Source organism: Aquila chrysaetos, chromosome 6 (assembly GCF_900496995.4).
Source record: "Aquila chrysaetos chrysaetos chromosome 6, bAquChr1.4, whole genome shotgun sequence".
Lineage (NCBI taxonomy): Eukaryota > Metazoa > Chordata > Aves > Accipitriformes > Accipitridae > Aquila > Aquila chrysaetos.
In genome coordinates, this window is record NC_044009.1 from 24,863,745 (window position 1) to 24,877,354 (window position 13,610).

The following is a 13,610-nucleotide window of genomic DNA, read 5'->3' on the forward strand; positions in this document are numbered from 1 at the left end:
GTAGAGATGTCATTTCCAGTGAATGAAAGAAGCAAGCATGTAAATAAAATTGAATGTAAATATTTCTGAAGGGAGCACTCAATAGCATAATTAATTTCTACGGTAAACGCCATGCAGTATCATGACCATTGAGAAATCAGAGCAGTTGCTCCTCATGACAAGGTATGGAGTAGAAGCAACACACACAGAGGGCAGAGCCCAAACTAACCAACTCTGCTAGGCTTATATCAAGGCTCTGCATAAGCTGGGTGACAGCTAGGACAAGAGAGAGCCCAGGGCTCAGAGCGGGGTAGAGAGAAGGAGAAAGTAACAAGGGCAGAGAAACCTGGTGACAAACAAGCATTGTCAGAGGATGGAGGGCTGGAAGTGATAAGAAGATGGAGTTAACTCCAGTTAACTCCTGAAGTTAACAGCTGAGTGAGCAGGAACTGCTGGGTAAGGATCAATCCTGCACCTTTTCATTCACATCTTAACAGATTCCAAACAAATGAGGAGAGGTGGAGGTGAATGGGACACAGCCAAATGTGGTGCAGAGCAGGAGGCTGTAAAGAGCTTTTCTTACTACTGGTGGACAGAGAGAGAAAGTAGGAGCTGGGGTGGAAAGGATATAAAGCCTTACTTCATTACTCATTTAGTCCTGCCAACGTTTATACACATCATGGAAGTTTTACAGCAGAGGCAAATCTTAGGGAAGTTGAAGTGCTATATAAAATACTTTCTGCCCAGACAGGCTGCAACATGTTGCAGTAGAAAGTGTGCTGCTGACACAGGCTGCCTGGTAAGCGTTCCTGGCTGCTCAAAGCAGTGCGTTACCACACCAGTCTGTTAAGGCGGACCAAACTGGGAAGGAGACAAAGTTGGGGCTGTGCTGACAGGGGCAGGCGAGAGTAGCTGGAACAATGACCCAGCAGTGTAATCCACAAGAGAGACTGACATAATCTGGAAGCAACAGAAGTCCAAGCAGAAAGGGAAGAAAATTCTTTTGTGTGGTCAGGTCTTCAGTGTGTTGTGTAAGAATTGAGCAAATTTTAGACACTGCTCCACTGAGTGGGTTTAAGATTCACTGAAAGATGACATCCCATGTAGGGGCTTTTGTAAAAGGTGGAAGATGCTGCTAGTTTCCATGATGACAGAGTACGGACATAAAGAGGAACAATCTGCAGAGAAAAAATGAGTTTGCCCGTGTTAAATTTGAAATGACAAATCAATTTTTTCTAGCAAGAAGGCATAAAATCAGGGTAAAAGATAGAAGGTCAACTATAATTCTGGGGCATTATATTCCAAACTGCATTTCTGAAGGCAAGAGTATCTGTAGCTAGGGAGGTAGTACAGAGAGGAGGAGGAAACCCCAGTTTGGCACCTCACGCCCTAGCAGTAGCAAGAAGGCGTAAGGGTGAGCAACCCAGTATCTGTGAAACAGTTTTCACTAACAGTGCAACAGCAGAAGGTTGAGCTTGCAAACTAGGCTAGGCTTGCTTCATATTTTCTTCCTAAGTTTGATAAAAATGCATGGGAAGGTAATAATGAGACAAGGATACAAAGAGAATGAGAGATGCTATGTGGAAATAAGTGGGCAACAGGAGATTAACAAATGAGAAAAAATTGGAATCACTGGAAAAAAGTAAAAGGAAAGACAGTAAGAAGTCCTCAGACAGAGAAGGAAGAATCCTAGAGATTAGAGGAAAATAAGTTTGAGAAAAATCACACAAAAGCTTACTACTTTTTCATTTTCTTAAAAATAAAACTATTGACCTGCTATACTTTTACAGGACTAGCCAGACTAGTAACGTATTTATTTTTTAACAGATTTATCTGAGTAATGATCACATGAACCTGGGAAATGCTGTTATTTTTAGTTTTTATAAGCATTCAGGATAACTTTTGTATAAGGACAACCGTGGGTCAGAGCAGCTAAGTGAGTTAGCCAGTGCCACCCAAGAAATCAGTAGCAGAGCTGGCACTTGAAACAAAGCCTCTCTCAGACTATTTTCCTAGCTCCTAAACCATCTCTTGCCCATTTTCTTTCAAAAATCCTATGTGGAAAAAAAGAGGGAAGAAAGAAACAGAGTGGTTCAAAGGGGTCAGTTTTTTCTGAAGCTAGCATACTTCATATGCTCTGAAATTGTGACTACCCCAAAAGGAGCTTTGTTCCTTTTATATGTCAGCAAAACAAAAGGTCAGCCTATTGAAATATCGGTCAGGTCTGACTTTCTTCTATTAATAACAAGTAGAGACACATTTTTTAAAGTAATAGTTAAATAAATGGCTACATGTCTGCAATCATTTCAACTTAAAATGTCAACTGGATTTGAGATGCCATGTGCATTTAATCAATGACTCTGCATTATAATATAAATATTACTCTGGTTTGACTGCTTTGTCTGGCATAAATCATAATTCAGTGAGATGAGTACATTTCATTTTCTCTACAGATGGCTGTTAATGGCAATACCTATTAAACTGGCACCTGCCAGCACTTCGTAGTTAAGGAATCTGTCAGGAGCCCCCTTCTGTATAATTTCCCTGTTAATTGTTCGTCTCTCCCCCTAGCCCCCCCATTTACCAAGTTCATGTTACAAGAACTACTGAAAGAAGAAAATCAGCAAAACTGCTGGGTTTTTTTGTCTCAAGGCAGAACTCATACTCCGCACTGTATTCCTGAGTAAAATATTTATTTATTGGTTACAACGCAGCTCAGGAAGCCTTAATTCAAATTCTTGTGGGCATGACTTTAAAACCTCAAGGATCGCTGACCATAATGCATCCATACTACATACAGAAATACCCAACGTAGCATAAGTTGTATGGAAAACCTGGAATTCAAGTTTTATCCTCAGATAAGAGATGGATTTCAGAACAAGTAACAGCCAACCACAGTGAATGAAGGATATACACACTGCCACAGCGTTCAGTATTCATCAAGGCTACACTTTGCTTTCCAGGACTTTTTTTTGCAGAAGGACGTTCTTGGGAGAGAAGAGACAGACGCTTAGAAGAAGACCCGGAGTTTACTTTTATTTTAGCAGATGTGGCATGCACAGAGGTCAGTATCAAATAGGCAAGTAGATATTTAAGTAGATGCGTCACAGAATTTAGTGCACAAAGTTAATCCTTATAGACAAAGCATGCTGCTTTTTTTTTTCTTAGTAATGTCTTGAATAATGATATTTCGACTTGAAGTGAACATGCAACTATTTCACAAAAAGCATGCTCCTTGCAAACAGTTTGTAATTTCCAGTCCTTTTAAATAGTCAGAGGGAACTTTCTGCTCTGATCTGTTAAGTAAATATAAATCTTGTTATCCAAGTTCAGTAATGAGAGTAAGGGGTCTATTCTTCTTCACTGCACTTGCATACATTTACCGTTAATGAGATTTATGCATGCATATTAAGAGGAGAACAGATGCTTAATTAAACAAATAAGCCTGTAGTAGGCAGTCCACATGATCGTTTTTAGTACACCCCCCATTATTTTCTCTGTTTTAGTCTATGAATGCAGCCAAGGAGGAATCAGTACAGTGGAGGAAAAGAAAAAGTGATACATGTAAATTGAAGTGTTTGTCTTTTTTTAGTTTAAAATACTTGACAAACTCTAGATACATTAAATTGATTAAGTATCCCCTCTCTCTCATACTCTGATGCTCTTTAAAGGAAACAGGAGTTTTATTTACTAATTTACCTATTTGAAAAGTAAGAATTTTATTAGGCAAAGGGAAATCAAGGCCTCTTAATAACTCATCTGCCTCATTAACTGATGCTGTCTGTCAGATACACAGGCATGATCCATCTCAGATCATTTTGCTATTGAGGAGAAAAAATTCTAAAATAACTTTAGCCTAATTAAATTATAATTTAATCTAGTCTTGTTTTTTTTAATCTATCCACATCCATACTGATTTCCAGGATCATATGTACATACATTTAAATATATTAAAAAGTTATATACACTGTCTCTCTCCAGCAAATCACATCTTTATCATTTGCTCTTTCTTCATTATATTGCTAACTTTTCTTCTACAACACTCAACTTCCCAGGGCAACACAGAGCAGAAAAAAAATATCTCCAGAAGCTATCGTAGTGCTATAGTTAATGGAAGTCAATATCGGTATATTATGGTATCTGCTCTGCAATACTATTACAGGCTCAACAGTGCTGGTTGTAAAAAGTATCATTCTGAGCACAAGGCCTACAATAGTAATAATGAAAAAAGGGTAATTTCTGTCTTCCAACTAGAATGAAAAATTAAAATCACTAAGGCACTTAGCTCAAAGGAAAATTGGCAAATTAAGGGGACAAAAAATAAAATATTCATGGCTCATATTGCGAAATGAAAGGTAAATAATTTAAGATGAACTATTATGTGGGAAAGTGCACTCTTTCTGAAGAAGAAAAAGCAAATGTAACTAATATGCACATATATATTTCTGCTTCCTGGGCTTGCAGTTACATGTATACATGCACCAATATGCAAGTCATGGTTGATGTGCAGTATTTGTGAGGGATAGACATTTTCTCACTTATACTAATTTTGAAAATATCTGCTAGTGAACTAATAAAGTCAAGTTGAGAAGAGCTGCCTTATAGGAAGATGGCTGGTTGGATTTTTTCCTGAATCCAGCCTAGAAATAAAGACTGAATGAGAGGGTGTTCTCCCACTGCACTCCAGTTCGGCAAAACTCTTTACTCTGAGTCACCAATTACATATTTGGTCTTAGATTTTTATACCACAAAAAGTTATGACTTCAGCCTACTGGTCTCTGCCTGGGGGAGCTACCTATTAAAATGCCATTGGTGTGGCTGCAGTCCATTAGCTAACTTACCTTCAAAGCCATAAAGCTGAAAGAGCTGCCCAGAATTTTTACAATTACTAGGTAGTGAGAGACCCATAGACTGATGTTTATTATACGCCAGGACTGTAACTGCTATGGGATTAGGATACAGAGCAGCACCGCACAGCAGCGGTCACGTTTCCCTTGTGATTTAAAGGTTTAGTCTTGCTCCAGCTTAATTTAGAACCCAACAAAGTCTACCTGTGTTAGAAAAGAATATTTTTATATTATTTCAAAGCGTAGCAATTAAATAACTATAGACCACAAATTTAAAATCTAGAGTTGATCGCCTAGCAAACTGAGGAATAGTTTTGTTTGTTTTTTGCCTTTTTTTTAACCTCTTGGTTAGATGAGCTTTGCATTCCCAGTGCTAAGTGATAATGCGTTTTGCATTAGTGCCTAGCATCAGGGATTTCTAACACCCTGCACCAACAGGTTAATTATCCCTTCCAAACAGCCTACAGAGCCACCTCACTAGGCTTTTGACAATTCTAAACCAATGACACTACACACTACCTTTATTCAAAGGCACAAATATGCTGCTTCCCTATAGTGTTTCTCATGAAAATACAAAACACCTTCAAAAAGAAGTACAGGGAAGGTCATTTGAGGTCCAGCAGTTTACTCAAGACTCACCCTGCCCTAAAAGAATGTCAGCAAAATGTAAGAAAAGGGATGAACCAAGAATTGAATGTGGCATTGTATAATGAGTATTATTTCTGTTCCAAAAGAGTTTCAGCATAGATGCTAGACACTGACTTTTTCCTGAGACTGCAGTATACATTTAGTGACAGCTCCAATAATGAAAGTATTTAATATAGTTGTTTTCCTGATACACAATATCAATTTACTTTGCTGTCTGTTGTCTAGCGGTAGGTTATTTAGTGAGCTATGATGGTGCCACATGCCAGAAAACATCAAAAAGTAAAATACAATGCTCCTTAGCCGATGTTACATACAAACAGGGTCAACTTCTGTTGTTCTTTGGACAGCACATATACACATCCAGTACTAAGGCAGGCAGTATATGCATCAGAACCAACCAAACAAGAAAACAAAACACTGTGCAGTCTGTACCACAGTAAAATGGTCCTTTAGATTATAGAGACTTAACTAATCAATAATAACCAGTGTCATCTGCATTACAAATCTCCAGTATATTAACCTACTTTGCTCCAAGTGTCACAGTCATTAAAATGCTGCAGCCAAGAGTTCCAGTTAATACTGGGTAAAACAACAGGACTTTTAAAAACAATGATTACAAAAATAAAAGCATGATTTCTTGATGGTCTCCCTGAATCACAGTCACCTAAATAAAGCTTCAATCCAGGAAAAGCTTAGCAAGAAAGCAATCATTCTTTTTTTGTATGTGTAAAAAAAGACCAGGAACTACAAGTAAATAGCAGCTGAGCAACAGATGAGGCACTAAGTGAAATCTGTTAGCAACTGCTAACAGCTTTGCTATTTTCTGTTGTTAAATTAAAAAAAAAAAGTAAAAAACCAATGCAGTAGCAATTCCAATATGTTCAAAAATCTCAGATGCAAAAGACTAAAGCTCAATGCTTCTTGTACTACAGATAAATACTTGCGTTTGGTTTTAATATCTTGAAAAGCTTTGTTATTGATTATAAGGCAGAAATAAGCCATTTCACATGGACATACTATCAAGATAAAACTTGTTATAGCTGTATATGTGACCCAGCAAGTATAGCCCAAAAATCCCACTGTAGACAAGTGCAACTTTTCCAGCAGCTGCTTTAGCCTCAAATTCTACTTTTCTCTGTCCTTTACATCTGACCCCTAGTCATTCACCAGAAAGTGCATGTCTTGATTAGCACTGAGCTTTCTGGCAAGATCTCAGAAATATTTTCATTGTCCTTCTGGTCCTGGAGCTTTCACCACAGATGATTATTTCCTACTTATCTCAACCAAATCTTGACATGGGTTCAGCAAGTCTGTTGCCTGTTTGGATGCACCTACACAGCACAGAAGAACTATGCAGGCACAGCTGAAACAGCTCCTGAACAAAGCAGGCCACAAATTACAAACAGTGTGAACATATCAGTGTGGGGTGCCAGCTCTCAGTAGGATCACTTAGTTACATGGCTGCAGTCACTGGACTGCACTGGACTTTTTTAGTTTAAAAAATTCATGGCATCACCCAGTCCCAGGCAGATATATCCTCTTCCCACTCCTGCTAGTTGCTTGCTTAACTTATCTTCTCTCCTGTCAGTCTCCAGGGGCTCTGTTCTGTGTTCTTCATTTTGGTGGTCTCCCACATGGGGGATCACAGTACAAACACGATCATATCTACAAAGGCACACTACAGATTTCCTTCTCCATCCAGCTTTCTGCTCCCTTATGGCGTTTACGTTTCTAATGACTCCTATGGCAGGTTCCCCTTCCAATTTAAACTCAGCATGTAAAAAACTGAGCTCATCTCTATTTCTAAATACTTCTCTCTACTTCTTTTTCTTAAGCTACCAAGAATTAGTAGTCACCTTGCCTCCTGCAGAATCTCACAACTTTGTCGTCTTCAGCTTCTCTCCTTCCTCCCACAGATGTTCTACCAATACAACATGCCAGTTTCATTTCCACAATGCCACAAAAAATCTGGCTGTTTCTTTCCATCCGTGCTGCTAAAATACTTGATCATTCAACCCCTTTTACTGCAGCCTCCTCCTCCCTAGCCCCTCCTGATACTCGCTCCTCACTCTTCACATCAGTGCAAAACTCCAGTTTGCAAAATACCTACTGAATCTAGTATTTAGTCAGTATTTGACCCTGTATAAATTCTCCCATTAGTTTCCTATTATTTCTTTTAAAAACATTCAGATCAATTGTTTTTGTTTTTCACATTATTCACAGCAGTTTCTCCCTGAAAAAATACCAGCCTGGTTTTGCTCATCTTGAGCAGGGCACATGGTCCCCAATTCTTTTGTAAACTCACACTGTTTGCTCTTGTTCAGTCTTTACAGGTCATCACCCTTCTTTCACTTTCATCATGGCTGGGATTCCCTAGGACTCTCACCTTCTCAGGAAGGAATTTCTTTTCAGGAAAAATTTTATAAATTCTAGGAAGAATTTATATTATCCTGACAAGGATACAGAACCTTTAAAAACCTCCCAGCTGAACTGTTAGCTCTTACAAGCAACTACTTCTCTGTTCATTATAACCTGTTGCTTCCATCTTTGTGGCTTTGTAGAGATTTTCAATGGTGTGGGATAGGAATTCCCATTCTGTGCTGCCATACAGATAAATAAATATTATTAACAATTACTGTCTGCTGGGAAGACTATCAATCTAAATAAAAAGGAAGCTTATGAAAAGAAGAGATGTATAAAGCTTGTGTACGACCAAAATGTGAAATATATTCTGAAACAGGGAATTACTAAAAATGGTAACCTATTGTTCCCCGCTCTGCATATTGATCATTATCAGATTTTTTTGTCAACTACAATCACTTGTTTTGGATTCTGATATCATGTTCTTTCTGTCTCAGTCATCACACCCCCGTAAGTAAGCCTTCGCACTTCAAATCTGCCAGTGATACATGAAACAGAATACTTATGCTTTTGTCAGACCTCTGTATCACTCCCCTCCTCTTCCAACAGCCCTATTCATGCCAAAGAGTTAAAAAGAAGAATGAAAATAGACATAAAGCTTAAGATACACAGGAGAGTTGTTGAAGTCACCCTCCTAATTATTCAGTGTTTTGACTACTGTTCCATGTTAAGCCCTATTGCTTTAAACAGTATGAACACAAATGTACATGCAATGCACAGGTGTATGTGCCTCCTCAGCATTCCTAAAGAGTCCCATTTGAATGCAGACTGGTATATACACGCACCTTCATCTTATGAACACTAACAACTGCTGAAATCATGCAAATTTGGCACATAAGCATTTCTGTATATTTTTGACAGTATCTCTACAGTGTTCAAAAGTTGATAGGGCAATTTTGAGGATTCCTAGTGACGATACATGGAAGAAAGTCAGCTAAAATCTTCCATGTCAATATAACAGAAGCCATTTGACTCCAGAGGACATATCAACAGAAAGCTGCAATGCGAGTTCATATATCACTGTCCTAATGAATATGATTGTAAGTGAATGATCTTGCAGCTGAATTTCTTAGATTACTAGTTAAATGTATCTTTGCCTAAGCAATGATTGTGGCTTTTGTGTGTATGTGGCTTGTCTACAACACAGCATTCTAAGAAACACCAATAGCCTCCTAAAGCTAACATTAAGTGTTCAGTGCCACAAGTAACTGCATGGTCATACAGTCTCATCTCCTCCAGGTGACCATTAAATTTCATTCACATACCCTATATTAATTGCAAAGATCTACTTAAATGGAAACACTTTAATCCTCAATGGGGTAAACAGGTACCAGAAGCAGGGGTGATAGCAACCAGAGTGCCTACAGCACCAAAGGCTCCCGCAATAGCAAGGAAATGGCCTGAAGAACTTTGTCTAATCTCTGATGATTCCAGAGATGCAAAACCAACCAATAGCCACAGAAGAAATCCAAACATGTGCATGCTGCACAAGAAGGATGGTGAACTTTTGTCCACTGCAGGCAATGGCTGAAGCTGAGAAGCAAAGATTTTATCATAGCTAGTGGTTTTCAGCAACTGCAAATGTTACTAGACTGATTACAGTAACACGAGCAATCCTGCTCTCCCCAAAGCTTGTGAAGGAAGCAGATAAGCAAGGGAAGAGAAGGCAAAGGTCTGAGCATGGGAGTGGGTCACGTATTACTCAGAAATATTCCCCACAAAGCCTCCCCCACTGACACACGCTTGTTTTTAGCCTGAAACCTTGAATCTTTTCTGACATATGGGAATGAATTTCAAAGGCACAAAAAGACATTTTGTCTGCCAAATGTCTTCTGCCTCAGCTACAAGTTTGGTATAAAAGTATAAACTGCTTTCTTTTTAAATAACATAAACATTATTTTGAGTCCAAGTGAAATAATTTTTCCACTACTTTATGAGAGTATCAGTTGTTTCCTATGTTATAATAAGAATGGGTGGCTGTTCTGCTTTGTAAAATGCTGTACCTCAACATGACACCAAAGCCTTTCTTCTTTTTCTTTTCTGGATCTTCATTTTCTTCCTTCCTTTTCTTCTCTTTGATTTTAGATTTGCCCTTTTCCTTTTTCTTCTCTTTTTCTCTATTTTTTTTGTCTTTTTTTGCTTTGGTTTCTGCATCTTCTATTTCAGGGTTCTCTGGAGGGGTAGATTCCATGTTCTGAGCTTCTTGACCAGAGTGAGAGCTCTTATCAGAGAAACCATCTGCACAGTATGAAAAAGAAGCAGTGAGGATGGCTAAGGGCCACTAAAATGCAAACACATGAAATACAGAATGAGTGTCTACAAAGCACTCAAATGACTCACAACACTTAACTCATTTAATTGAATAATTTAAAAAGCAGACTAAACATATCTAGTGAATTCAAGCAGATTTCTATTGTAAATTAAATACTGAGTTACTTTAGTGACTTGTTTTCTAGTTATTATTCCTGATACAAAAATCCTGACATGGTAAAACACTATTCTATTTGAAATCTAGCTTGTTAACCTCCATCAGCTCGAGAAAACTGACATGCTGGGATGCAAGCACTGAGAGGTTACTTCAACAAGAGATTCTGGCAACTGACGTAACCAACCTACGTAACAAAATGATTTCATTCACTCCCTGGAATCTTTCTATTTTGATGGCTGAACAAGAAATAGATAAACTGTTCTGTCTGGTTGAAGAGCTGTGTTATTTCTATTTGGGGGGCTCAGGATCCCGGCAGAGTTTTATGCTTCACGCTGAAGGAGACATATTTCCAGACTGGGGTCTATAAACCCATGGTGACAGAATGAGCAGCAGGGTGCTATCAATACACTCTGCCTTGTCTATAACAGGAAACAAACTTCCTGGTTGGAGAAGGGGGAATTGTAGACAGCTCTGTAAAACAAGCAAGATAATTTTTAATGTAATCTGAAGAAGACAGCTGCTTCTTGAAGTTGAAAAATATAATTATTTAAGGATTGAGTTTTAAATCCTCCAAACCCACCCTTGCCCCAAAGGAGATCTATGAAAGACTTTACACTAAACCCAGTCAAGGTTGGATAGGGTACTGCAAAGACAGCTCTATTCAGTGGAAGACATAAGCAGCTTTTAAAATGTGATCAACTTCAATTGGACTAAATCACTTGCTTATGTACTTTATTGAGCTGGCCCTCAGCAGTGCTAAGTGAAGGTGGCTCCCTCAATATGTGCCATTAGCAACATACCCTCTTCTCCATCTTCAGGTCCATCGTAAGACTTGTCAATAGCAGCTCGGAAACTCTCATTACACCCCCGACCACGGACCACGTGAGGCCTGGGTCTGTGAAAAGGGAGTTCGTTCTTCCTAACTTCAGCGACAGCAGTCTGAAGACTCTCAAGAGAACTGGACTTCTTCAATCCCAGTGTAGGACCGAAATCTTTGCCAGATGAATCTGGAAAACAAATAGTTAAGTTTTTGTACCTAAAACCACACAGAGACATGAATCTAGTCAGCCAGATACATTTAATTGTGTACTTTATTACTTGGGGCCTTTGAAATAGTATACAATCAATGTAATTTGTTCTAAAAATAACTTCAAGTTAAACCTAGTTCAGTAGATATCCCCGTTCAGACTTGGAGGGACTTGCACATAATTTACAGACCTGAAAACAGTGACGGGTAATAGCTGGTTCGCTCTGTGTCACTTTAAAGCCTGCACCAGTGAAAAGGATGGGGTTGCTTCTTCCCCCTTTGACAGCAATGTCCAACTGGACACTGCTAACAGTCTCAAGGAGAACATTATCCTTAGACTCACAAAACCAAACACTGCTACACAACAAGAGTTTTGGTTTTTAGAATGAGTCAGGTTATATGAATGGTTGATATTTTCAAACACATTTCCCCTGTGACAAGATATTAGTTGTCTCAGTCTTATCCGACCTTTTTCTTCAAGCTGAAGCTGGTGCTATGATATCAACACACACAGCAGGTTTTTCAAGAAACAAATATTTCCAGCTAAGTACAGCTTAACATAAATGATGTTGTTGCCTCCTTGCTTATATGCATTAGAAAGCACTTCATACAAAAAAAACCAAATACCTTCCCATGTCTCCCAAACCTCTCCTCTCTTTGAATGCTTGACTATCTGACCTTAGAAAGGCTTTATTTTGTGGCAGCATTAGTGTTAATTAGTATTAATATAACGATAGTAGAATAGATAAAGAAAAAAGTTCAACGAATACATGCATACCAATCAATGAAGAAATTCACAGCTTAATTTAAAAGCCTTTGTAGCATCTACTTAGTTTTTATATGGCAGAACAGTAAATGTGACATATAGATACCGCAGAAGAGACTTTGCCTTGCAATATGCCTTCCGTCTTTGAGAACACAAATGCTTTTGTTTTCAACTTCTACGTGATACTAATGCAAGCAACAGGAGAATGTAAGAACAGAAGACCTTCACATACATGTCCATACACTGTCAAGCCTGAAGAGATTCAAGGAACACAGAAAAGACAGGTATGTTAGTACTATATGCTGTGATTTTAGCAATCCTAGAGTGCAGGTATTTCTGAATTAATACAGTGTGATCAGTGAATCTTAAAAGGAAAATAGCTAAGAATTGGCACCAAACAGAGACTCATCGGTAGTGTCTACATGAAGCGATTTACAGTTCCATTACCTGCAGACTGCTATGTGGCTGAAAATAAGGTGGGGGTGGCGTGGGGTGCGTGCCGAGGGGTGTGGAGACAAACAAGTTTAAGGGAAGCCTGGCTGCTCCATCACACAGCGCAACCTTCTTTTGTTCACCGATTGCCATTCTGGAGACTACCATTATTGCCAAGTTAGCAAGTGCTAAAATGGAGTTAGAGCAATGACTTGCATACAACATACAGGTGCTTAAAATCACTAAAAACTTGTGCATTAGTAAGAGGCACTGTGGTGCCTATCTCAGGCTGAGAAGGGGCAAAAACAAGGGAAGCATAATCACTGTAAAAGGTGGCAAAGTGAAAGCCGCTCTGATTAGCAGAGAAAAAGCTTTCTTGTTCTGCAGTCAGAAAACAGCTCTGATGGGTTGCTTCCGCAGAAGATCCAGGGCACCGCGGTAAAACTGGCAGAGCGTGACCGGCTGCAGCTGCCCAGGGAAAGCGGAGCTCAGCCAGGCTGGGTCGCAGGCCTAAGCTGAGGGCTGCCCGGGCGGAGGTGGGCGAAGGCATGCCAAGGGCTACGGCTCCCACCTCTGCGGGGAGCTGGCACCCAGCGCACCGCCTGCGGAGCCTCCCGGGTTTGAAGGCGACTACGGCACCTTCGAGGAAGCGATGGCCCCAGGCCCACCTCCAGAAGCAGGCAGTGCAGTCTCAGGGAAGGGCCACCGCTCTGCGCGGCCACACGCAGACCGCAGGGATCGGCTGGTGCCCATGGCTCGGGGGGTGGGGGCGGGTTTGCCGCCAACGCCGATTTCCAGGCTGCTGCAGCTACCCAACTACCTGAGACAGCTGTGTCAAAAGCCAGCGCAAAGGTGTTTATATACACATCCCAGTACGAGCTGTACTACATCAAATTAGTGCCCTAAGCTGCATTACCTGAAAAAAAGTCTCAGGTTAAATGCCAGTTAGACCCTGTCTTATATAAAGCTAAGCCAATTACTCAGATGGGAAGACCACTCTTCCCATATGAAGGTCATTCCTAAGAAAATCCAAGCCAGCACCTAAGGTTTGGAGTGACACAC

At 39.8% G+C, this 13,610-nt stretch overlaps 1 protein-coding gene across 2 annotated transcripts in view; it reads right to left on the reverse strand.

The window, feature by feature from the left end:
- PARD3B (par-3 family cell polarity regulator beta) overlaps positions 1-13,610 on the reverse strand; it is a 433,465-nt gene that overhangs the window by 135,175 nt on the left and 284,680 nt on the right. For both annotated transcript variants that reach the window (XM_030017233.2, XM_030017234.2), the window contains 2 exons: positions 11,124-11,330; positions 9,899-10,133 (listed from right to left, as the gene is read on the reverse strand). In XM_030017233.2, the coding sequence (XP_029873093.1) occupies positions 9,899-10,133; positions 11,124-11,330 (442 nt within the window). The remainder of the gene's footprint in view (positions 1-9,898; positions 10,134-11,123; positions 11,331-13,610) is intronic.